This window comes from Ptychodera flava, unplaced genomic scaffold (assembly GCF_041260155.1).
Source record: "Ptychodera flava strain L36383 unplaced genomic scaffold, AS_Pfla_20210202 Scaffold_53__1_contigs__length_892398_pilon, whole genome shotgun sequence".
NCBI lineage: Eukaryota > Metazoa > Hemichordata > Enteropneusta > Ptychoderidae > Ptychodera > Ptychodera flava.
In genome coordinates this window covers 283121-310448 of record NW_027248375.1, presented here as the reverse complement: position 1 = coordinate 310448, position 27328 = coordinate 283121, and the positions used below count along the sequence as shown (strand labels likewise).

At 38.3% G+C, this 27328-nt stretch overlaps 1 protein-coding gene across 1 annotated transcript; it reads left to right on the top strand.

The window, feature by feature from the left end:
* The first annotated feature begins 458 nt into the window (after positions 1 to 458).
* Positions 459 to 21786, top strand: LOC139128425 (signal peptide, CUB and EGF-like domain-containing protein 2). The gene is made up of 26 exons (XM_070694195.1): positions 459 to 773; positions 1217 to 1402; positions 3192 to 3551; positions 3761 to 4246; positions 4916 to 5035; positions 5730 to 5858; positions 6162 to 6287; positions 7065 to 7187; positions 7447 to 7569; positions 8103 to 8231; positions 8885 to 9016; positions 9256 to 9375; positions 10035 to 10190; positions 11763 to 11888; positions 13016 to 13141; positions 13359 to 13481; positions 13926 to 14018; positions 14433 to 14543; positions 15042 to 15239; positions 15649 to 15882; positions 16603 to 16739; positions 17228 to 17330; positions 17998 to 18186; positions 18915 to 19001; positions 20010 to 20171; positions 20594 to 21786. The coding sequence occupies exons 1-26, from the start codon at positions 683 to 685 to the stop codon at positions 20734 to 20736; spliced, it is 4113 nt and encodes a 1370-aa protein (XP_070550296.1). The 5' UTR covers positions 459 to 682; the 3' UTR covers positions 20737 to 21786.
* Positions 21787 to 27328: the final 5542 nt, after the last annotated feature.

Here is a 27328-nt window from a genome sequence, read left to right as displayed (position 1 = left end):
AATTCGAATCGCAAATATGTAACCTTCATTAAAACATGCTTTCCATTCAATCATAGTCTATCAACATTGGCAGTGATATAAAGGCTGTGATTTCACCAACAAAACCTGTAAGATTCGAGAAAAGGCTGTGAAATCGTTGACAGATTATGGCGTACACTTATCTAACAAATCTTATCAGTTTATCTAATCTCAAAACATTTACCTTAGGGGACGCTTTCGAAGTATCGATCAAGGATAGTAAGGGTACAGGGTCCGGCCTAAAAACTGTCCGTAAAAATGTCCATTTTTCAAAATGAGTCGAAATGAAGCCTTGCATGATCAGTATATCAGCGGATAAAATGTCAGTGAGAAAATTTATGATTGAAAGTGTCGAAATGAGCTTGATACCTTTCGGTACACTATTTTGCCTCCATATTAGTTCTACGAATCTGTAAGAGACTGGTTGGATCACCTTCTCCGCAAAAGGTCAGAGTTCAGAGAGTTCAATCGCTGGAAGTCGAATCTGGGGGATGTTGCCACTTAGCTTTTCCTGTGTCCTATGCCATCGTGTTGTGATAATTGTCACATGATATCGAATTTAAAGTGCACTTCCCGGAGTTACCGTTGGCTTTCTGTGTAAGGCAACTGCTTGACGAGACTACTTGGAACATCGACCTTGTATCGGGAGAAGATATTTGCCACAATGCTTGCTCGAACATGGTCCGTCGCCGAGAAGTTTACGTTGGTTGTTCTTCAGTTCGGATTTTTAATCAATGTGCAGTCAGCTGTCGTAGGTAAGTGAATTTTTCATAAATCGTTAAACTAAAGTCTCTAACCCAGATACTCTTCTTGAAAACACTGTTTTGCTATTACCGCGTAATGGCAAGACACATCTTAGTTGCACTTGTCATGTATGGCCACTGCAAAGAATGAAATATTGTAATAACTTTTTGTAACAGAAAGGAAGAGTTTAATTGGCGTTGTAGCTCAGAGAATTACTTGAGTCTAGCATAGATCATGGACATATAGAGAAGCAGGCACATGATAACAGCGACCCTTCTACCTGCATGATACAACTCACCATGTTGTGAGAAATTTACTTTGCAGCATTATCAAAATTTTGCAATCTGTATTCCCTCATACAGTTTATTTATAGATTAAGATTTCTAAACATCGTTTCCAAGCGACTAACAATCATTGTAAGTAGGGTAATCCGTGAAATATTGCGTTTTATCAGCCGACGAGCCTGGCGGAAGATACAGATGTCCAGATATGGGCCCACTTCGCCGCGGATCAAGACTTGCTTACCACGGCGGTGCCACGATGATATACCGATGTAACCCTGGGTTTACCATGTCCGGTAGCAACTTGGTACGCTGTTTACCTACAGGAGAATGGAATCTCCCTAAACCGACATGCATAGGTAAGATAGCAATCCGCTCAAACTTCAGACCATACAAAACTATCCAGACGTTTCATCTAGTGCTTTATTCTCCTCGATGCTGCAGATGATGAAAATTCATGGATTTTATATTGCTGAACGAATGATGAAAGTCTAAGGATGGAGCAGATATTTAGATAGTATCCATTATAGAGTTACTTCGCTGCCATTCCTTCAGTTCAAGTCAACATTACTTTCTTTTTTCATACGAAAACTGGGCAATGAGGATGGCGAAGCGAGTAATTGACACAACGTTTATCCAACACTTCATGGTGAACACACTCACCATTTCGCAGTCGCACTATACGGTCTGAATAAAGAGTTTGCGTTGATTCGGCCTTCAAATCGGTGACTTACAATGCCGACCGGAAGGAAGCAAATCAAATTCTGAGAATAAAATATGATATTACGTGACAAAATTAAGCAAATTTTCCTGTCGCCAGTCGGTATATTTTCAAGTTTTTACCATAATAATTTCAAAATAGTGAAAGTGTCCTTGAATTTTGATGGCGGTATAAATAAAAAAATTGTCGTTATATGCATTATCAGAGATAAAGAGAGTGAATTGTATTATTGAAATGTAACATCTTTAAGAAGACATTACATAGTCATGTACGTAGAGGTTCCTGTACATGTCTCTTTAAAGGGGCAAGTCCTTAATCTCTGGTTCTCGCATTAATTCTTTAAACGGTAGTAGCCCTTTTTATGATTGAATATTTATCAAGTTGGTCAATTTACTTTAAGATAAAGCTGATAAATAACATGGACCTTAAAGAGTTCACAGTGGAATTGAATGTGAATGTTTGTTGTTGAGAATTCTTGCGCAGCCGACTTCGGGAAGTGATAGCTGTGACGTCAGTGATTGACAAGTAATTGTTTTACCCGGACGGGATGAACACCAAACGCCTTCCCATAGGCTTAAACATGTGCGCATGCCCATTACACTTCGAGTAACGTTGCAGTTGTACTCTGAACCATAGATCCTGTGTCTGAAAATTCCATCCATGCCGTCCCCGCACAGACTGGTCGTCACAGGGTAGTGTTAATCGACATTCCCTATTAGCTGTTGTATTTTCTCAGTTCTTGCATTTAACTTAAATACCATAAATGTTGACACTTAAAACTTCTTTTAAATCTGAATAACACTGATCAGGACTAATTTGGGATAATTGGATAGTATAGTATTGTTGGTTTAATCTGCAAATGTAATCTCATCTGCTTTTCCGTTTTTGCAATACATTGGCTTTTTATGAGTAATTTAGAACTTTCAGCTGTAGGGCACCAATCACTTTTGATAAATTTGAATTCTCTAATTAGTATCGTGTTCTGATGACTTCCCCATAATGGACTGGTAATTCTTTAGGAACTTACACCAGTTATGGAAAGTTTTCAATGACAATAACGAGACTTTTCTCTGTTCTGGCAACTCTTTATGTCAATTCCACAAAATAACTGTGACGTCATTCGGGAATTTCTCCTCTGCCACTCGGGCTCATTGATCTCCGCATGTGGCCATATGAGGTATACTTCAAAGTTCAGCGTCTAACTTCTTTATTAGAAGGTTTTTAGAATTTTGAAATAATATGTGGCATTTGTCGTGACTACTGCGTGACCTCATCGAAACAAAACCCAACAAATATACATAACAGTTTAACATGCACGGAAAATTGTTTTCTATCGACATACTTAATGAGCGCAAAATTAGCATAATTGTAATATATAGTCATTACGACTTAATATACGTTACTTGTTTTGTGTGTTTTCTGCGTAGGTAGTGGTTGCCCCTATCCAGGCAAAATACAAGAAGGCTCCGAAAAACAGAGCTATGGTGGCAACATAATCTCGTACAAATGCTACAACGGCTATGTGATGAGAGGGTCGTCCACCATCTACTGTGATGGGGAGAATTGGAACGACACTGTTCCCGAATGCATCGGCACTGTCGCTACGGCTTTCGCGAGGGCAAGTTTCTGTCAAGACCCTGGTAAAGTGGACAACTCGGAGAGGGTTGACTATGAGAATGATGGAGCTGTGATATTCAGATGTGCCCTTGGCTTTGAAACAATAGGATCTTCCGTCATCCGCTGCTTGTACAATGGAGAATGGAATTCACCAAAACCAGCATGTGCTAGTAAGATCATACTTCTCAACTTATCAGTGTCATCACATATCTATATTGTTTCACTCGGTAATTTGTAATCCTTTTTGATGAATGTTGACAAACAGACATTCAATTGCTGATTGATATATTTAGCTCTCATTTACATGGCTGCCATGCATATTTATGTGTTTTTTTTCTCGATATCGTGTAAAACGTATGTTGTTTTTGATCACACTTAGAGACTGGCTGTGCGTCTCCTCCTGTGGTCACGAACGCATACTCACAGGAACTATACCGTGGCACAGTCATAAAGTACACCTGTTACGAAGGGTTTCTACTGCGAGGATCTAGAGCCATCTTCTGCGACGGTCAGAAATGGAACGACACGGCGCCGGAGTGTGTGCCTAAGGGCGTGACAGGTGATTCGTTCGCAGGGCGCACAACCGCCAGCAAGGTCTCCCAAGGAGGAGGATTTGTTCAACTCGAGTCTGAAATCACAGATGAAAATGAAAGCCTGTTTAAAGTTGAAGGTGGAAAAACTTGTAGCAATGCTCCTCGGGTACGATTTGCCGGTCACAAATACGGAGAGAGACGAGACAGCTATGGAAATCGTTATTTTGTGGTAGTTTACGATTGCAATGCGCAGTACAGGCTGTCAGAGGGTGACTTGGAATTATTCTGCAGTGAAGGCCGGTGGAGAGGCACGTTACCGGTGTGTGTACCAGGTAAACTAGAATTATCTTACTTGATTTCGCACTTGCATTCTTGCATTGTGATTTGTCATGTTTTGAACACTGTCCAGTAGATCGCGCAATTGCTGCCCAAGGTCAAAAAGGCAGAGTAAAATCTATGCTTTGGCTGCTTGAGCTCGTCATTGTCTGCTCTGAGTGATCGTTAATGCAGGCATCTTAGAGGCACATGTACTTTTTCCAATCCTGAAATGTAGTACAATGTACTAATCTGTGAAATTTGCATTTCTTTCGCAGTACTCAGTACATGTACCGAAAGCAAATCAAAAATGCACGTTTGGAGATTCACTTCACTTTCGGCTTTTTCCTGTCAAATTAACTTAGACTGATAAAATAGACCAAAGTGCCACTCTGCGCTACAACGACGAAACAAAGCAGCCCATGAGAAATGCATGCGTGAACTGAAATAATTTAAAGAAAAATCAACAAACAAGCTTTTGTAGTATGTTACCAAACTATTCACTTTTCAGACTTTCAATCGAAGTAACGACTTTAAGATCTTTATTATACACATTACAACATTTTCAACCAAGTACGAATCCCATGTCCTACGTCCAAATCAGTAAGCAGTATATGGACAAGGTTGTAATGCTGTATGGCTGTAGTTAAGTTGGTTATGAGTGTTTTGGTTTACTTTTGTTTCAGATGATCCCTGTTCGATCGACAATGGCGGATGCGAACATATGTGTGAACTGGATGATGTTGGAGGCGTTCAATGCATTTGTCACGATGGCTACCAAGTAGTGAACCGATATCGCTGCGTTGGTATGAGCATTTTCATCCAGTCCTCTGTGATCGTTATTCTGTGATCGTTATTCTGTACTACTTATCTCTGGGTAGTTATTTTGTGATAGTTATTCTGTGATAATTATAATTATTCTGTGGTAGCTATCCCGTGATAGTTATTCTGTGGGTAGTTATTCTGTGATAGTTATTCTGTGGTAGCTATTCTGCGGGTAGTTATTCTGTGCTAGTTATTCTGTGCTAGTTATTCTGTGGTAGCTATTCTGTGCTAGCTATTCCGTGGGTAGTTATTCTGTGCTAGCTAGTTATTCTGTAGGCAGTTATTCTGTGATAGTCATTCTGTGGTAGCTATTCTGCGGGTAGTAATTCTGTGATGTAGTTATTCTGTGGTAGTTATTCTCCACCAATAATAAAATATTTCACGCCTAAAAGACGATGCCTACAAAATCGATAGTGTCGTAGCACTCTAACGTGACCTATATTGCGAAAGAGTTAAATACTGTACTTTCATCACATCTTGTGACGGTGGAGTGAACTTGACCAAGATGCATGTCGGGACACACTATGACATATTCCAGAACCACATTAATGAAACCTGCTTGAAATGATTATATTTTAATACGTAAACGCAAAAACGTGTCACTGACCTTGTGAAATGACTTTTGCAATTTTACCTTAACGAAATATATCTCACATTTTTCAATATTTACAACAGACATAAACGAGTGTTTAGAAAATGGCGGCCACGGTCCTTGCAGTCACACATGTCAGAACAGGAATGGTGGTTTTGAGTGTGACTGCCCTGGAGGTTATAGACTGATGAGCGACGAGTTGAATTGTCAAGGTAATGTATCAGACCCTAAATTGGTCGTGTCAGTCAGTCAGACCGTCAGTCAATCAGGCAGTCACTCTACGAGTTGCCAGGTGCACTAATCAACAACTTTACGTTGTTCGTCAAGAAAACAAGTCTGTGCGGTTCTTTAGACGATGTATCACATAAAGAAAGTAAATTGGAAAGGGTACAATATAATCGACATCTAAGGGTGATACTGTTTAACTCAACAGTAAAATTTGTTGATTAACCAATCATCTGACAAATATTGAATATACAATAACCGTGTTGCCATTCATATCTGTACTCTTACAGTTGTGTTGGATCCGTGTCTTGAAAACAACGGGGGATGTTCTCATCGCTGTCACAACATTAACCAACAAGCCTTTTGTAGCTGCCCCGATGGATTCCGTCGTAGATTTGACGGAAAGACATGTGAAGGTGTAGTAGATTTATATCATTGTCACAATGGCACAACCTGTCTTCATGTTTATCCTTTTAGTCGACTTTGATTCCGAACATTATAATGCTGTAATCACAATCTGTCAATTGCATTGGGATAAATTTTGATTATTGCCGAAATTCACCCTAAAGTATCCGGTAACAATAACCGAGATACAGCAGAATTATACTTGAAATCGTTTGAAACTGACAGTGTATCGTTCAGCCTTTAAGTTTGCACTCGATATGACACTTGCACATAGTTAGCCTAGGCTGAAACTTTTTTCATCGAAATAAAACATCGTCATATGAAACAAAAAGATTCATACGCAGCTCTTCTAATCTACTTCTTTCATTCATTGACTTTGACCAAGTCCAAATAATGTTGAACCGTTAATTAACAGAGAGGTCTTACAGACTCTGATAGACTACAGTGTAATCTTCTAAACATGTGAAATAATACGACACCATTGGTGTTCGTATCTTTTTCCTTGTATATATCTTTAGACCGTGAAACTCATACTCATCCAGAAAACTGGCCAATAACGATGCTCTTACTCGACGAGCTAATGGCCAAGCAATCATTAGTATTCACAAAACTTTATGATTTCTTTAAACCTTACCTTCTCGTAAAACTGCACCTTTGCATCATTGTTGTCAAATTATATCATTTTCTTTCTGATACTTCTTATTAAATCTAGGCATCATCCTATCATGATAATTCCAGCTTTATATAACATCCTGTACTGTATTGAGATGTCATAATCTATTTTACAGACATAAATGAGTGTGCTGAAGGAAGGGGCCAATGTTACGACGGAGGCTGTGAGAACACACCGGGATCTTTCCGATGTGTCTGTAACAATGGTTTCTACATGGCATCAGATGACAGATGTATAGGTATGGCATTACGAGTCTTCACTTGTAGTCCATGCATACTTTTAATTATGTGAAGAGGAAACGCACCATTCCAACAATCTTTGCCAGCAAACTCCATGTTGTACTGAAATTGTTTTTGAGTTTTGATGATTCTGAGAATTAGGCCAATCAGGTCACACGAATTTGTGCGAACATATGACAATGAAGTGAAATGCCACTTTTGATTTTTACTTGCTTGTTTTAATTATCTATTACTTTATCTTTTTGTGTCCCTCACAAGACATCGATGAGTGCACCATGGACAATGGAGGTTGTTCTCACCAATGCAGGAATACATGGGGAAGTTATGCGTGTCAGTGTCCTCGTGGATATGAACTGTCAGACGATGCGCACAACTGCGTTGGTCAGTACTCTTCAGTTGCTATGCCACGCATGTCTGTCTGTCTGTCTGTCTGTCTGTCTGTATGTATGTATTATTGGAGTCTGTTCCTATGTTGGTTGTCAACTCAATGATACGTCTCGCCAGGGCATATCTTCCTTAATGTATTTTTGTGCAGAAACCAAAAGCTGAGGTAAAGGAGGAAGATGAGACACAGCCTGAAGAACCCATGACTGATGATAGGGATACTAGTCTGTCTGTCTGTAAAGTATGTATGTATGTATGTATGTATGTATGTATGTATGTATGTATGTATGTATGTATGTATGTATGTATGTATGTATGTATGTATGTATGTATGTATGTATGTATGTATGTGTGCCTCCTAATACAGACTTCGAGATGTATGTTCTAACACGTTTTGACTGAATATGTTAGAAGTCATGTAAGGCTTGCTGTGTTCGAAAATCATGGCGAGGTACTTAAAATCACTTGTCAGCTTGTTGTTCGATAAATTGCTTGCATAAGCTCATGTTTATCTTACTTATGTCATTCAGATCAAAACGAATGCCTGAATCCATATTATTTTTACCAATGTCCCTATGGATGTGAAAACACGCCTGGATCATTCCGTTGCCGATGTCCCCCTGGCTTCACCTCTGAGCGTAATGGTATAACCTGCATAGGTAAGTCGACTGTACAAAAGTCTCATATTTTACCTATTCGCCTTTTTGTCGAGGGAACTTCATCGATGAACAATAGTTTTGCCGTATATTAACTGGAATGTACGTTGCTCAACTATACCTATAGGGCCTACCTATCGGCTTAAAAAGTATCACCTGATCCACAGAGACTATTCATATCGAGAATAGATTTACTAAATTTGAACAAGGATATATTTCTTTGACTTGTGCTATTCAACAATTGTACTCGTCTGGTTCCTCTGCACGACATAATCCAATGTACATCGATTTCAGCTGGTAAAAACAGGAAACATTCAAAAAGTACGACACAAAATTATACGGAAATCCATGTGAAAAGATTATTTAATAAATTGTAAAACGACTGCGAAAAGTGTACACTAGCGATAGAGAATTGTCAGCAATTTTCCCTGACACTTCTTATGTTTCGATGACCTTCTTGGTATTGCGTAGTGATTGCTCACTTGTATTATATTGATCAGCTTCAGCGGTGACGTCAGAGGTATCAGACGACTATGCCATGCCTTATTGTACCACACAGACGTTTTGACACATCGACATTCAGTGCACGAGTGTATTTGTCATGCAACTCGAATAGAACGATTCAGTTAACAAAGGGGATCATACTTTCTTGGCAGACATCGATGAATGCGCAGAGAATTCTGGTCTAGGTCCCTGCGAACAGCATTGTACTAACACTGGAGGATCCTTTATGTGTTCATGTGTGGAAGCCGGTTACCAGCTATCGCCAGATGGAATTTCATGTGAAGGTTAGTGTAGTTTGTGTTATATAGTTTATCAGCATACTTTGTTACTTTGATATTTTTCGCTTTTTGACACTCTTTGGTATTCTCCCGAAAGTTGACAATCAATTTAGATGCTGACGTCTAAATGTCGTCGAAATCTTATCTAAGTAGAGACAATGGTTTTACAAATCAACAAGACAAGGCTCGATTCGTGTATGTTTAATCATTTCTCATCCACATGCATGATCCGTTCTCATTAACAGACGTAGACGAGTGCCTTGATGAACATGCCTGTCATCACATCTGTGTCAACCTTCCCGGTGGTTTCAGGTGTTCCTGCCATCCGGGATATATTATACTACCAGACCGAAGTACTTGTGAAGGTATGATTTAGTTTACAAGTCGATATGAAAACATATAAAATTGCAATATTGAGGAGTTCTTTGTCAGTCACCTGTGGAATGATTTATACGGATGATTTAGGAAACGGTGTCAGATGACTAAAAATGTTGAAATATCCTTCCGCACAAAATATCACAGAATTCGTTCCAGTAAGATTTATTGCTGTTGTTAATTTTCGTGATGTCAATAAATTTATGATCAACACAAGTAGGCTAATAGCATTAAACCACTCTCAGTGATGGTATACCACGAGATTTTGACAGTGTCACGACATATCCACGAGCGATAGCGAGTACACAGAAGTGAACTCGTCAAAACCGAGCGACAGTATATTGAAATTCTATCATTGAACGTCAAAAAAGGATTTTTGCTCTTGTCGAGAGCTCGCGCGTATACCAACCGTGCTATATCGCGAATATACAGTGGCACTGTTCTTTTCGCGTCTCGACCAATCACATCAATGTATTTGCGCCATCAATTTACTGGTATCATCAATATACTGGTATGAGATAATAATTAATATCACAATCAATTTCAAGATGACAAAGCTACCCAGATCGGTTGAAGAACACACCAAACCTTCAGTACAACTTTGTTAATTTTGTAGTAGCATATTATTTTGGCGCCTTTTATGTTGCAGGTTGTCGACTTAACTCATACAAAAGTATGACGGCAAATGAATGCATTGAATGTCCCATCAACTCTCACACTCGAGGGATCGGCAAAGCAAGTATCAGTGACTGTGTGTGTAACCATGGATTTGCAGGTGATCCAAGTCAAGATATACCATGTGAAGGTTAGTGGTTTTGTTAAGGTATAATATTACCTCCTTTCACCAAACTTTATTAGCATGTCGGATCGTCCTCAAATCACAGGATACCTAAGGGAGCCTTCAGTAATAACAGGGGGGTGGGCCGGGGGAATTGGGGGGAGTGTCACTTTTTAGAAAACTGTTCAAGGGGGAGGGTCACTTTTTATAAACCCATCTTGGGGAGGGTCACTTTTGACAGAAGCTGATATTATGGCCAAAACTTTGATTGTCCGTGTGATATTTCCTGAATAGGAAATCACCAACAAAATACGCACACACTTATAGACCGCCATGCATAGTGAATTGACATTTCGGTGAAATTCCAAAATCAAATTTCTTACACAACCATAGACTTGTAACCACTCTAGTCTAATCAAGAACAATAATGTGAATAATCAAGCATACATAAATGCACAGATTTATCTAATTTTGTACTGAAAAAAAATTATTCATAGTTTCATCATAGACCCCCATGCATCATAGTGAATCGACATGTATTTCAGTGAAATTCCAAAATCAAATTCTTACACAACCATAGACTTGTAACCACTCTAGTCTAATCAAGAACATTAATATCAATAATCAAGAGTACACAAATGCAAAGATTTAACTATTTTTTATTGGAAAAAAATCATAGACACAATGGATAGTGTAAACCAGCTTTTTAGATGAAATTCAGAAATCAATTTCTTGTACACAAATGCACATTTTACTTCCTTTTCAAGCAGAGATCATTTAAATACATTATCAAACATATATAATATACAGATATAGCATGTTTTGTGGGGGTAAATTGTCAATAATTTGCCTGATGGACTCCATGTATTATGATTTGATATTTTTGGATGAAGCACTAAATCAGCCTGAGCCACATCTTGCCTTCTTATAGTTGCACAAAATATTGTGACCCTCCCTCAAATGTATGAAATACCATATCTCTTCAAAAATTCTTGCGTGATAAATTGCAACTGTCCCTCCAAAAACACCAACCCTCCCCCCTGTAATTTTTCCCTAACATAACAATGCTGATACTGTTTCAGTTATTCCTGGGGAGAATACCGCAGTGATGGGGGTGGGGGGAGGGTCAAGTTTTAGAATGTCGGACAAGGGGGAGGGTCACATTTTAGACAGGAGGATAGGGGTCACATTTTATGGTACAGGTGTGCGCGAAATTCCCCCGGCCCACCCCCAGTAATTACTGAAGGCTCCCTAAATTCCGATACAAGTACGAGTATTGCAAGTCAATGCATTGGTAGCACCAGCCTTTGAATATGCCAGGCCATGGCTCTAATTACAAAACTTTGCACCAGACAAGGCGACATCGGATGTGGTCAAGGTAGGTCGGTATTCAGACTCGGCCCCGGTAAGGTTATGTCATTTCGAAATGGTTGCATGGAAACGCCGGTCACAGAAGGTCAAGTGTTAAACTTTATGTGAGACCGTTTGAGGTAAATTTATATCCATAAAGATGAATAATTGCGTTATTTTGTATCAACGGACGTCGTGGGACACTTGTAAAAAAGACTTATTATTATTTTTGCCCTTGTCATATTACAGACATCGATGAATGTGAAATCGACAACAATGGTTGCTCTGATCATTGTGTGAATACACCTGGCAGTGCTTACTGCGCATGCCCCGTTGGATTCGAACGTCAACTGCCGGAAGAAAAAATGTGTATCGGTAGGTAGCCAATTATATTCCTCGAGCTGACAAAGTAAGCAAACCACCGCAAAGAAACATGAAACTGTTGAAGAAATACCGAAAAGTGGTTTATATTTATCCGATCCAATCTTGATCAAGTTTACAATATTACAACTCTTGGACCTGATTTCATTTGCATACTCATCAAAAGATGTTAACCGCCACCGACCAGAAGGCGTCATGGGAAGTCTCATTACTTATAAAGAAACTACGAAGACAAACAAATCAGGTGTTTTCCATTATTAGATGCAAGACATAATGTAGCTAGTGGTATTGACCCTGAACAAGCACATCATAGACTTCAGAAACACAATGCCAAGAATTAACTAAGAAATGACATATAAACGATATAATTTGAAATTATCTTTATGTGGCACGATGCGTGTAATAATTATTTGTGTTCTGCATTTTACGACGACTTAAAAGATTCTGCCATACTGCAAGAAAGATTTAGTTTTTGACAATATTAAGATCAGTCCCGGAGTGCTGGCGGCTTTTAAGTTCCAGGCTAAAATATTATCATCCCGTGTAGTTCAGCATGTAATGCTTGGCGATGAAAAATCAGAGAAAAAGAACGAGATATGACTGACGCACAACCTATGTCGACGTAGCGGAACCGCATATATAAGCGCTTTAACGTTGTAAATTCGACTTCCGTTTGCAAAATAAAAGCTCAGTAACTCAGGCAATGCTGGGCGTCAGCCTATCGCACATATTCTTCCAGGAAGACAAAAGTAAGTCTGTTACAACAACATTAAATTATGCAACGAAAAAACTCTATACCATTAAATAAAACAGTACGTACGCAACATTAAATCCTAGCTCAAGTTTTCTTGTTTTTAAATGCTCTTAACGAATACAATCTGAAGTGAAATTCAAAGTGAAATTCGTTTTCAACGATTGTCACACTCTTGATATCCTCTCACAGAATATACATTATCTTTCAATCTTTCATTAACGGGAAGCTGATAATCATGGCGAACAATTTCGACGACAATTGAATTAATGAGTAGAACATCCAAAGTTAGCTGATATTTTCTTCCTGTGCAAAATAAATCATAATCGTCATACAATGAGTGTAATTCGTTATCTCTTTCTTTTAAAAGACATCGACGAATGCAGCCAAAATAACGGTGGATGTGAACACAATTGTTTGAATGGCGAAGGAAGTTTCATGTGTTCGTGCAAAGATGGGTACATCGTAGATCCCGAAGACCCTTACATGTGTATAGGTAATGTCACCTTGATATTCATTGTCATAAAACAGCGATTACGACAACAGTGATAATGACCATGCTCGCGTTGACCACAAGTAGAAATGCGACACTAGTTTGCGCATTTCTCCCGGATTTAGTCGGAGTTTGGTAGATTATAATATAATGCACTTCAATCGGTGTAAAACGTGAAATGTGTGACATTTCTTACATTATATGCAAATTTTATCAACAGATATCGATGAATGTGAGCATAACAACGGTGGCTGCAGTCAACTTTGTGTCAACTTTGACGGTGGTTATCTGTGTGAATGTGATGGTGCATCAATCATGACGGAAGATAGGAAGTCATGCGAACGTAAGACACATACACTCCTTCCCCCGTCTTCGTAGTCTCTCTCTCTCTCTCTCTCTCTCTCTCTCTCTCTCTCTCTCTCTCTCTCTCTCTCTCACACACACACACACAGCCTTTAATATGGCAAACACATACCTAGTGAACCGAACAGTTTCATGGTTCACAGCGTATATTTTGTGAATAGACCGTCATACTCGAATTCTGACACTCTCCCTTGTTTATTTAATTCTGTGAGTTTGTGAATTTCTGCAGGTTTGAAGTTCATTTCCTTTGGTTATGTATAGATTTACACAGGTTATGATCCAAAACTGTGCTTCATCAAACACATCGTCTTTCTATCAGCTTGCTAGTCTTCAAGTGCAACAGTACTTGAAACCTTCCAATGACTTGATAGCAAATATTTTTGCGTGTAATCGAGCATTTTCGATCTCACTTAATTGTTTACAGCGGTAGTTTGCAGTGCCCTCGCCGTTCCTCGATATGGAAAGGTCAAGCCCAAAGGAGTGTGCTCGGGTGAAAATCCAAACAAACCCCTCATCGGTAAGTGAAACAATCCATCATGGGCACCGACGTTTGTCAGCTTGCAAGGGGAAAGGCCAGATGGGTTATGTTAGAGTTATTTATAGAATTCTGGAAACCATACCAGGATACGGATACAGATGGCTTTATTGCTTGCATTACACTGTGGTCTGACTCAGTAGATTAGTGGTACATGCACTTTGAAAAGGAAACTCTATAAAAACCGTGTAATAATATCTTCTCTGTTACGAATATTTGCTGCTGAGGAAATCGCAATGCCGGTTACCCTGTAAGCATTTGTTGCGTGCCTCTAATTCAATCTCAACCAAGAAAAGTGAAAACTTTTCCATTTTATCATTAAAACACAGTGGTGTTGACAATAAAGGGTACAATACGACTATAGTGACTGATGATCAAATTCTGCTTCGTTTGCAGTTGGAACTGAGTGTACATTTGACTGTTTGAAAGGCTACGTACTCACTGGATCAGAAAAACGAATTTGTGAAAATACAGGTCGTTGGTCGGGTTCTGAAACTACTTGTACACGTAAGTCGGGCTTCAGATTCTATTTTTCATGAGTCTCTAAGACTGATCCTTTTCCAATAAACTGAAATATAATCATGGCGTCAACATGTGTAAACATGGATGATCAGACAGTCCCCACGGCTTGGTTAGGTTTCGAGGGAGGGTCCGTACCTTAATAATCACCCTTGGCTTGCTATAAGTTGGCTCTGTCAGTGTTCTAGGTGAATTTAAAGAAATACATGGACACCTTCGACTTCATATGACGTCAGAGAGACAAGTCCTTAATTTACTTTCATAAAATATAAAACATCCCTCGGTAAGATCAGAGTTCAGCCAAATTGGTGTATTATTTACTTACTTTTCATCTTGACGAAGCTTAATGTAGACACTGATTTAGAGGGCTGAAGCGTTCACCACTTGTTCCAACTTATTGCGAACTTCATTCGAGTCTTCCCTCAAAGTAATCTTTGTCAGTCGATTTACGGGTGTAATGTTTTCGCTTGAATTTCTTTGTTTCAGCCGTAACCTGTCCAAATCTGGACGCCCCAGCAGACGGTAAGGTCTTGCCGATGTCGTGCGAGCGTGGTAACGGTTTAAACCGTTTCCAAACACAGTGCGTCTTTACCTGTGACGATGGGTATCACTTGGTTGGTACCAGAGTCAGCAGATGTCAACATGACAAGACGTGGAGTAGAGAACCGCCAACTTGTGTCAAAGGTCAGATTTATCTCCGTTTAGTTTAGAATAATTCTATTTAAGTCATTTTATTTCAATTAATCTCTGATCCTTCAATCGTTTACATTTCAAGTCAATATCAGAGCACAATTACACATTTCTATGACTCTTCCGTTTCAAAGAATGTAGATAGAAGTGTATTTTTTTTCAAACTCATGATGTCAATAATTTTACTACATAGAAAACAAAAAGGTGAGGAACTTTCTTTCTATACCATTTACTTCCAGTAAAGTCAGTCCAAAGCTAGGTCAATGAAATCCTTTCAAACAAAGTCAATAAAATCAAACTCTCAGGAAAAAGTATGATAAAGAGTTGCTTTTAGATAGAGCTGTAAGGGTTCGTCAGAAAGACGTAGATCCTAACAAGTCGGTTTTTTGTTTCATTTTCTTAGAAAACAAAGATCCAAGTATCACATGTGCTAATGATCTGACAATTGAACTTCCACAAGGAGAATCTTCCATAGTCACGTCTATTCCATCGCCAATCGCAAACACTGAAAATATCCAGGTGAATCGTGCCACAACAAATACAACGTTTACACCTGGTATAACCACCATTCACTATGCGGCTATCAGTGACGATGGACAGAAGAGAGCCACCTGTGTCGTTACCGTCAATGTCATTGGTTAGTTTTTCAGTGAAATTGTATTATTTTTTTGTCAGCAAGATTTCCTGAAATGCGTAGAATGTGTCTTTAGAGACACCGCCACATCGAAGCATTGCCACGGCAGAGATGGACTGTTGTATATTATAGTGTTGTTAGCGATGGATCATTGAACCCTTACGGTGGGGCAGATTGAAACGGGAAAAAGCAGCGGAGCGAAAATTACGATTTTAAGCCTTGCTTCATAAAATTCAATAGTTACATTCTTATGACAAAAGTGGCCATAATTCTTATTGACATTCTGTGACTAATTTTAAAATTTGAAAGCGACGACTAACGATAACCCTTTCGTCAAGATCTATGGTACATCTCTTCCGTCAAGATATATAGCAAAACCCTTTTGTAAAGATCTATGGCGTATCCATTTAGTCAAGATCTCTTTGGTCAAGATCAATGACACATCTCTTTGATCAAGATCTAAGGCACATCTCTTTGGTCAAGATCTTTAGCATCTCTTTTGTCAACATTTGTGGCGCATCTCTTTCGTCCAGATATATGGAACGTCCCTTTCGTCAAGCGCTGTAGCACACGCTTTCAAATCGGCTAGACAAGTTTCGATAATAGTGATAGGATGCATGTGGTTTTATCGTATTCAAATTCAGTTTCGGTCAATTTCTTTAAGAATTACACTCATTTCTCAGTATTTGTTCACTAGTCTATATGTTGTCTTCAACTTCACAGATAAAGAACCACCAAAGGTTGTCAGCTGTCCGAAATCTTTTAGAGTAGAAACCGGGTCACGGTATCCAGATGAAATACACTGGAAGGAACCAGAGTTCACAGATAATGTCGGTATCGTGGAGGAATGGAATTCCAGGGTAAGTAATATCATCAGTACTGTTTATGCAGTGATGGTGATAGTAACATTATGAATTCAATTGTAAATTCAAATTACATATGGTGGTTATGTCAATTTTGACCGATGACCAGCTTGTGTTCGTTATAGATAATCAGTATGTTTTTCACTCTACTGTAACATTCTAATCGTAAACGCGGAACGGAATGCCCCGATCCATGGCTTAACAAAGACACTGAAATAACAATCGATTTTTTTGGTGGCCATGGTTTGACTGTGTTATGAACTTAGAAATCGACTATTTTAAATTATCTAAGTACTAAGAAATCGACTATCGACTAATAATCAAAAGATTGATGGTTTTCGATATGAATTGTAACGAGTAACAAATAAATATTGTTTCTGTCAGCACATTCTGTTTTATGATATAAATGAATTGTCCTTTATCTGTCAATATCCTGGCTGCTGAAGTTCCTTTCACCGTTTCTACGATGCATGGTTTATTTCTAGGACCCTGGCGGAGCGTTCACATGGGGTGTTTACAACGTAGTGTATGTTGTCAAAGACGCAGCTAACAATGCGGCCGACTGTTCGTTTACCATTGAAATCGAACGTAAGTTAATATATCTGCACTGACTCCAGGAATGTCCCCGGCGGCGAACACCGGAAAATTCAGCGAGACGACCTTTTCTAGTGTTACAGTGCACTCGGGAATTCACAACTTTAGTCGCCGGAAGCGAACAAATGAGATGTTCAAGAAAATTAGAATCAGATTCTAGTAATTCGTTTCAAAGATTTGAAGCAAACAGGCTGTTTTGTCTGTGAATCGCCCCTCTACAGCTCTCCAATGCTGCCCCAGTTAAATTTCTTTGTGTACTGTTAACATCGTGTTCTTGGTCTATTCGCATTAACTTCTTGAGACTGTAGTGACCTGAGTTCTTTCATTTGTATGATGAGCGATTCTAATTGCAAAATTCAACATGGTCGCATTTATTTGGAGGTGACTCTTGGTACATATGATATTCGAACAGTCATGTGATCAATAGCATTATGACATTGCGTCATGACAATGAAGGAGAGAAGACAATATAAACTGCATATCGCGTATTATTTTTCTGTTAAAAAGGTAAACTTTACCTATGAAGCAATTAATGTCTATCACAATTGAAAAATAAAGTCGAAAAAATGCAAGTTAAATGTTACTCATTCACATCTCATATCTATGCGATGCAAACAAAGTCTTTGTAAGCCATTCTATTATCACTTGACTTGTTTTCTAGCGAAGAGTTGTGGTGAGCCAGTCGGCCCGTTGAACGGCAATCCAGACTGTGTTGATTGGTTATTCGGTAAAATATGCAACCCTGTGTGTGACGATGGATACCTGTTCTACGATGGACAACCCTCACATCTTTACCTTTGTGGAGCAAACGCTACATGGTCTCCAAGCAAAACCATGCCAGACTGCTCCGGTATGAACATTTATTTCACCTTTGTTCACAGCAGTTCCATATATTTTGTATTACCATCAAACTGTACCACGCAAAGCTCCATCAACAGTAACCTTTGAAATATTTCTACTATGAGTTTGTTCAGTTTTTATAATATGGTTTATCGTTTTACTCCCAAAATCATGCCAAAATTCATATGTTTAACTTTTTCAAATTGAATACAATCTGCATAAATATGTGAATAATTATCCACTGGTATTGTTAAATATTGAATGTTAACCCGGAGTAATTTTTTTTCGTTTATCAAGGTTAATACTTTTATTTCAACTTAGATAAGTTTAGATAAGATAATATGTGTTTGTTTTAGAAAACAACAAAGGTGAAAATATATGCAATCTAATATCTGTTCCATGAAACCGTTTCCGGACTTTCATGTAAATTAGTTTACAAGAGTGAAAATAATGGAAATTTATTATTTCCATTAGGATACACCCAGTCTTGAACGATGACGAATTTAATGTGTAGGCTACTCGAATGATTACAAAAGCGATAAATAAAATTGCACGGCGAGTATCGGTTGTACAGTATTGCATGACAACTTCACTGTTCAAAAGTATAATTTTTTGGTCTACAGAACAATGTTTTTATTTTTCAGTTCAAGTTGTAAAATTATAGTATAGTATTGCTAATAAGCATTAAATCTATAGGGATAAGAGACCGGTATTAACACGTACTATTTATCTCAACAGAATATAGACAGCTTGACGACGCAGACCATTGCCCACCTGGATTCGAGCTGAAAACATTTGAGCAAGAGTTGGTGGGCACTGTTTGTGGTACGTACATTTACAAATCGTTAGCACTGGGTTCGTTGATCGAATTCTACTACAAGTTGTAACAGTGATATGAACAAGCGACAGCTCGCTTTGATTAAACACTTCATGTGTCTGACTAGGAAAGAGAAAGCAGAGTGAAAGATGACACTTAATTTGAAAGCGGATTCACGCTCGTCAAATCAATGAAAAGATAGATAGATAGAGATAGATATAGATAGATAGGTAGATAGATACACACATACATACGTACATACATACATACATCATACATACATACATACATACATACATACATGCATGCATGCATACATACATACATACATACATACATACATACATACATACATACATACATACATACAGATACACCATACATACATACATACATACATACATCATACATACATACATACATACATGCATGCATGCATGCATGCATGCATGCATACATACATACATACATACATACATACATACATACATACATACATACATACATACATACATACATACATACATACATACTACATACAAACACATACATACATATAGATACACACATACATACGTACATACATACATACATCATACAACATACATACATACATACATACATACATACATACATACATACATACATACATACATACATACATACATACATACATACATACATACATACATACATACATACATACATACATACATACATACATACATACATACATACAATTTATATAATTGACCGCAGTCCCTCCACGTTGGCTGAACGTAAATTATTTGAACAGTACATATGAAAGTACTATTATCGCCATCATGATGATTGCAGCCATCCAATGAACAGTGATTAAATGCACTTCCTAATCAAACTTTGCCCACTTCGTCAGTCCGTTATATTGTTAATTATACGGATTGATTATGGCCTTTGTCATCTTGTCATCTTGTCAAATCAACAATTGAATATGTCACCTCACAAAATGCACTGATTTTTTTTTATTTGTTTTACAGTGAAGTGCCCTCTAGGAATGTACTTAGACAATTCAACTGAAGTGTGTACAGTTTGTCCAGTCGGTACCTATCAAGATGAATTCGGCCAAAGTCAATGTCAAGAGTGTCCAAACGGAAGTAGTACCCTCGATATTGGCAGCACTAGTCAAGTTGATTGTACTGGTAAGTTATCTCTTTTACGTCTTCTGCCCGGATGTTTAAGAGTTGTTGCACTAATCTCGTCTCGCTTGTCTTCCAAAACTCGTCTCTCTCGTACATGTAGCTCTAATCTCGTCTTGCATCAGAACGGACATCGAGAATGTGAGACATTCGGTAATGTTGTCGTCTTGTCGACATCATGGCCTACCATGTTTTGCCAGGAAAAGTCCACATAGGTTGCTCGAATTTAAATGTACAACAAATGTTGGTATTGAAAATTAAAGAAATACACTGCTTATTGGGCCTATCACATTCGCTGAAAGGACATGTAGATTTCACACCTGTCAGTTGAAACCCATAGAACTATGGGATCTCTGCTCTCAATGATCGCCATATGCTGTATCCTTCACTCTGACTTGGGTATGTCGCCCATTTTCATCTTTCAGTTGAGATGATAACATCAACGCCATCGGAAGACCAAGAGACCGGTGACGAAGACAGTCAAACAAACACCCTCTTCTATGGCAACACTGATGAATATGAACCATTGGATAATATCAGTAATGATACGTCAACTATTGGCCCATAATCTGTCGACTATAGACATAAGGACAGGGCGATGACGCAAGCCGTAAATCATAAAAAATAGGTGACATTGACGTTAGAGACCGCAATGTACAGTTCTTGCTTACTTGACCCTGTCTCTAGCATCACTGCCATCGTTACAATCACACTGTACATGTGAAATGTTATCGCTTTTTGAAGTAGCAAATGGTCAATGTAATATCAAATTTTTATCATGTAAATTTTTTTAAAATAACATTTTGAAATCATGTATTGAAGATATATTTTCATCTTTCTTCTCTGTAGTCATCTTAGTATTTTGCCAGTCAATACGTATTTTATTGTCACAAAGTTCTTTGCTGCAGTAATAAACAAAACTTTTAGAGGGAAAAATGCCAAGCTTTCAAGGTCAAAAAGGTTAAATACGAAAAACCTCTTGTCATTAACAACAATCAGTTGTACAGTTCGATTATTTTGAATTATTTTCTGATATTGTATCGGCAGTGAAGCTCTTCCATGTCGACTGAAACAGATAATTCTCTAGTTGAGACTGTCCTAGGAATCAAAATTACAGTATTCAGGCTAGGATTTCATGAGAAGTTCATATCAATATGGCGTAGATAGCCAATCAGATTTAAGCATCGTCCCGTCATGCGGAACTTTCTCGAAATGGCGTCTTGTGTGAGCCTTCATGGACTAGACTCGTTCAAGGCAACCGTATTCTAAGTACCGCTTGTAGGTAAACTGTTGCATTCAATAAATGCAAACCGATGGTTTATTTTAAAATTCGAAATGTAAACGAAGTGATTTTCTCGTTTGTCTATAGTCTTTATGATAGTAACGTAATTAATCAGTATATCCGTGTCACTGTACATTGAATATCATCGATAAAGGGCGAGTGAATGGTAAATTGACATGATATACAATAAACACTAAGTCACTGACTCGGTCAAGTCAGTTTATTTAATTTACTACTTGAATAGCTTTACATCGTTTAGCTGCTTTTTTTCGATCTCAGAACCTTTGTGTTGTTATTGTTTCTCATAGAGCTTCTGAATAAAGTGTTTTCAGAAAATTGTTCTGTCTATTTCCTTTAAAACGGTTTCATTATGAAGTGCATGCAATGCCCGCCATATTGTTTTACATGCATACTAAGGGGAACACCATTTGATTTTTCGGGGGGGGGGGGGTATGGAGGATTTTGAGAAAAAAAAAATTGTCGCCAGGTGAGATAGAAGAAAAAAAAATTGATCCTGTCATGGCCTGAGAAAAAAAAATTGTCATAACAGACAGAAGTGAAAAAAAAATTGTCACAATGCACCAGAAATTAGCAAAATTTGGAAACCCTATTCTCATGTATTCTTTGCCGGCGCGCCGCCATAGGCGGCGCAAATGTTTTTACCACAAGCAATTCTTATGTTTTTTTCCCAGCACTTATGATATAAGCATGCACTACATAGGTCTACTTTACACCTCCGTACACTCAATGTTTTCCTTCCCTTTTCTGACCTAAGAAATCATATTTCAGGATTTCTGTTGCAATATCTCAATGGCATAGGCACTATCTAAAGGGGACTTTTTGACTTCTGTCAAATGTGAAAATTTTAAAACACAAGACAGGAGTCAATAAACTAGTGTTAAAATCAATATATTATTCTCTCAATATAAATATATTAGGAAGATGTACAAGTTGACCATGAAAAATTGAGAACAACAAATATAATGAAATACAAGGGAGGGGGTCATGCACTAAAAAAATTGAAAACTTCAGGGGGGCGTTACTCAAAATGTGGAGAGGAAGAAGGGGCGAGGTTACTCAATTTTTTTTGGCGAAACAAACTGAAACACATCTCAGATTGCACCATTGCACACATCCATTTCTCAAAATTTTCAATGCGAGAGGGGGGCACCCCCTCTCGTGCTCTCCCACCCTTGGGTCTTCTAACAGTTTTACTGGTAAAAGACAAATTTAAAATACCTCTCGGATTGCACTACACTGCACCGTGGCGCACATCAATTTCTCAAAATTTTCACAGGATCTAGGACAAAACTGAACTGTTGTGAATTCATCCTTTATTATCACAGAAACATGTTTTCATTTACCTCAGTTCAATGACCATTTTGACAGTTAAACATACCATATTCATGCTTTTCATTAGAAGCTGGCAGCTGGAGAAATGACACAAGAAGGTCACAGATTTTCCATTCCTGTATATTTATTTATCTTCAGTCTCTGGCAAACAGAACTGTTTTTCACAAATTGTATTGTCATTGTTTGGTTGTTGAATATTGTGACACAAACACTGATCATGCATAAAATGTAAAAAAATATTGCAGTGTTCAATGTCATTTTCAAACAGTTTTACCGAGTGCAAAATAACCTGAAACTCCTCTCAGATTGCACCATTAAACACATCAATTTCCCAAAATTTCCAATACGAGAGGGGGAAACCCCCTCTCTTGCTCTCCCCCTTGGGGTGTTATAACAGTTTCACATAGTAAAAAAATTAAAAAACACCTCTCAGATTGCACCAGACTGCACCATTGCACACATCAATATCTTAAAACTTTCCATGCAAGATAGGGGAAAGCCCCTGTGACTCTTTCCCCCTAAGCCTCTCGCATGTTCCCCCTGTACTTTCAAATTCTGCCCGGTCAGATATCCTAGTGAAAACCCTGTCATAATACCCATCCAAATTAAACATATATTATATGGTTAGATACTATGTGAGCTTTTATATCTTTATTTTATTGTGACTTACAATTTCATTTTGATGGGTTCACTTTTTTGAACCATCATGAGATAACTGATGATAGTCTAGCAGAGTACATCAGGATTTCAAAGGTCTTTACTGTTGCTGTATTTTGTAAATTTTACAAATACATGTATTTGTATTTAACTTTTCTAAGTGGGTGGGATCAGTCAAAATTTTAGAGTTAGAGAGGGGAGTTACTCAAATTCATCATGGTTGAGGGGGGGGGGCGTCACTCAAAATTTCTGAGTTTCAGGCCGTAAATAATGACAACGCATCACAAACTTGATGACAAAGAAAAAAAAATTTGCATTGCTACTCCATTTGAAAAAAAAAATTGACGCAGCTCTGACAGTAGAAAAAAAAAATTGCTGTCACTGTGACAGGAAAAAAAAATTTGCTCCCATACCCATTTCCTCCATACCCCCCCCAAATCAAATGGTTCTCCCCTAAGTCCTGCATGATTGTAAGCAAGGAAAATATTGTACTTCAGTGAACAGAGCGATAGAAGTTCATAGCAAGCATAAGCTTGCTGGTTAAAACTAAACAGAGCCTGGATTGACTCTTGCTTCTTTGCAATCTTTCGATAGTTTTCAAATGCATGTGTTATTCAGACTGAACAGGGAATTATTCCTCTGGATATCTTTAGACGGGTTTCGGTGTCACATTGCGGGACGGCAGTGACTGGTGTTACAGTGTATAACAGGGATGGACCATTTGATATCCTGGGGGGGGGGGCTTGGAAGATTTGGGGGAAAAAAAAGATGCCAGGTGGAGTTGCTCGAAAAAAAAATCTGGCTTTAAGTGGCTGATGGAAAAACAATTATGGACCATTGCGACTCGGAAAAAAATCTTGGCAATTGTTCGATGCACACTGCAGCATCAATAAAAATCAAGCAGTAGCTCTGGAGTTTTATAAAGCATAAACCATTTCAAGCTTGAGGAACAATAACTGAATATGAACAATTGTACAGTATACATGACCTTCTGATTAGAGGAAGTATGCTGAAATTGAAATTGCTCACCAGTGTTTTCCAGAAATGTGTAAATCTGAATGTATGGATTTTGTCAAAATACCACAAGAAGAGAGACAGCCTGCAAACATTTATTATCGTTTGCGTATAGAAAACTCATAACAATGAAAAAATGCATAGAGACTCAATCCAATGCGTAATATTATTACCATTGGATCGACTCTCTACACATTTTTTCATTGTCATGAGTTTTCTATATACGCATGTTTTATTCGTAAATGCGAACACTGTTATAGTGAATTATCTTACCAATGTTTTTCTTAAAAAAGCGAATGTGTTTTGATTAGAATTGAATGAGTTTGATGGTTTTGGGGAAACTACTATGTGGTAATGAAGAATGGAAATGGGCAATGAAATGAGCAGACAGCAGGTGATTTAAGATTAAATGTTACATCTTCACTGCAAATAAAACCATAAGTGTGTCATAAATAATACAAACAAAACAAAATCATGTTTGTTTGTTTTGTTGTATGTGAGCCACGTCTAAGACACACAACAAAAGTACTGTTTCAGTCTGTAAATGTCACCTCAGATGCCACCAGAGAAAACCATTTCCACTCCAAAATTTCATTTTTCGCCTTGCGAGAGGGGGGGGCACCCCCCTCTCGCGCTCTCCCCCCTCGTTCGCTACGCTCACTCGCCACTCAGTCGCTTCGCTCCCTCGCAGTCCACCCGTCTACTTTCTTAAATTACCCGGCTACTTTCAATGTAAGGACAACACTGACAAGTAAATGCCATAAATGTACATGATTTTACAAATATGTTTTTGTAAAGTGAATCAAAAATGTACATGTATTTACATATCTTTATTTAGTTTCTTGAATATAGTCTGTGTGCGATACAACAGCATCTTGTTACTGGGTGTGAAAAACCAAGCAAACAAACATTGCACCGAAATTTGGTAAAAAAAATATATCTCGAAGAAGGAAAGTGAAAAAAAAAGTTGCCAGCATATGCCCTGTAAAAAAAAAAAATTCATGGTGAAGCACATGGGAAAAAAAATAATGGCTCTCCACCAATCTTCCAAGCCCCCCCCCCCCCAGGATATCAAATGGTCTACCCTACATGGAAATAGCTACCTTAACCGAATATGAGTGCAACGAGTTACTTTTTAATATTCTATATGAGTATATTCTATCCCCCTTCCCCCAACATCCTGACCCGATTATAAGTAAAAGTCAAGTGCTGGTGCTGGTGGTAGTGCAGGGAACTGTTTTCGTAGACGCTATAGAAGTTCAGGAAAATGGCTTGCGCTAAAATTTACCACTTGATTTGAACTCAACTTGCATACCGAAGAATTCTGACAGTTCATGGTGGATGTAGTTTGATCGAGATATATATTTTTATTCAATTGAACGGATTGTAGTATTCGAATGAAGGAAAATCGGGCGACGCGAAAGTTGATTTGTCGATTTGTCGAACTTGTGCAGATCAGGGTCGACAAAAAATAACTTAAGCTACGCTTGGCTGTATTACTCCAGCAATTTTTCGTCCTACTTCGTTATTTTACATTTGGTAGACCACAAACTGTCATGGTTTCGTTTATTTGTGGAATGTTAAATTAGGAACTAATTTTCTTTTTGAGTACATTGACTGTGGAAGGAGATGTAAAAGTTCGTCGGCATGATCACCAACCAGCATGTAGTAGTTTGTTGGTAATTATATAGGACGTCATCCAATATACAGGAACATGGTATGGACTCACAGCAAAATTGTTCCAATAAAAGACGTGCTTTCTGTCTCTGCTGTCTTCTGTCATCCATGTAACTGCATGCTCTTATTGTCATCACTGTCATCATGTAACTGGTGTTTGTGTCATGCAATCGACACCACTCTGTCAGGTCTGTAAGTCCAGAGCTCATCATGTCGGAACCTGTGCTGCGGATGCCAGGCAACCGTCAACAAGACTACAGATCGATATCGGCTTGTGATGTGCAAAGATTTCACCTGTAACCAGGGCAAGTATAACTCATTCATTGACACAAAACGAGCTCGACTTATTTTCTTTGCCGTACAACAGACAAAGCTTGTCTCTCTCTCTTTGTTTGTACCTGTCGGTCGAAAGCCCCCTTCCCAGCGGGCAAAACGTATCAATGTCATGGTTGATCCTATCAAGGACCGGAGTCAGGGTGTAGATCTAAGGGGATAAGTTTATGCACCGCTAGTGAAGGGAGCATGTAGGACTATGGCTAACAATACGCTAAGGTTGTATACGCCTCGAAAGTGATGGACTTACACTTTGCTCAAACTTTCCCCAATGAAACTTTTAACCATTCTATTACCAATTCAAGAATACAAATCAGGGGTTACAAAGCAAAGTTTGGTACCAGAGAAACAAATTACGTAACATTTACCGATATTCAAAATGACTGCCATCCCTGTGTTAACTCTATGGGAGAATTTTCAATTTTCGATTTTCGACAAACTAAACCGATGAAAATTTTTCTCACTTCAAGAGCTTTAAAACGAGCCCCTAAAAGTTGTAAATCAGAAAAGAATTGAAAAAAAAACAGTCCGAATATCTGTCCCCGAGGTGCATTCTACCTTAAGTTTTTAATTGGCGATGGTAGAATACCGAAGTATGTCAAAGTTTGATGCGAGGAAAAAGATGAAAATTTGAACAGGATATTGTGAAACTGGTGCTCAGATCAATGCGTGCATTGTCCATCAGACCGACTTACGGAAAATATTTTATGAGCCCGAAAAATCAGAGTTGTTCTGTGACAACTGTATACACATTGCAAGCAATCAAAAAACTTTCAAAGGCGTCAATAAACGTTCTGGTGTCTAATTTGTTGTTCACAGAAAGTTTCAACATCGCAGGCACAAG

Bases quoted from the DNA above. Each gene is read 5' to 3' on its own strand.
- LOC139128425 (XM_070694195.1), top strand. From the start codon at position 683: ATGCTTGCTCGAACATGGTCCGTCGCCGAGAAGTTTACGTTGGTTGTT. The intron at 1,403-3,191 runs GTAAGATAGCAA...TTTTCTGCGTAG, and splicing joins CCCTAAACCGACATGCATAG to GTAGTGGTTGCCCCTATCCA. The intron at 15,883-16,602 runs GTTAGTTTTTCA...TCAACTTCACAG, and splicing joins CGTTACCGTCAATGTCATTG to ATAAAGAACCACCAAAGGTT.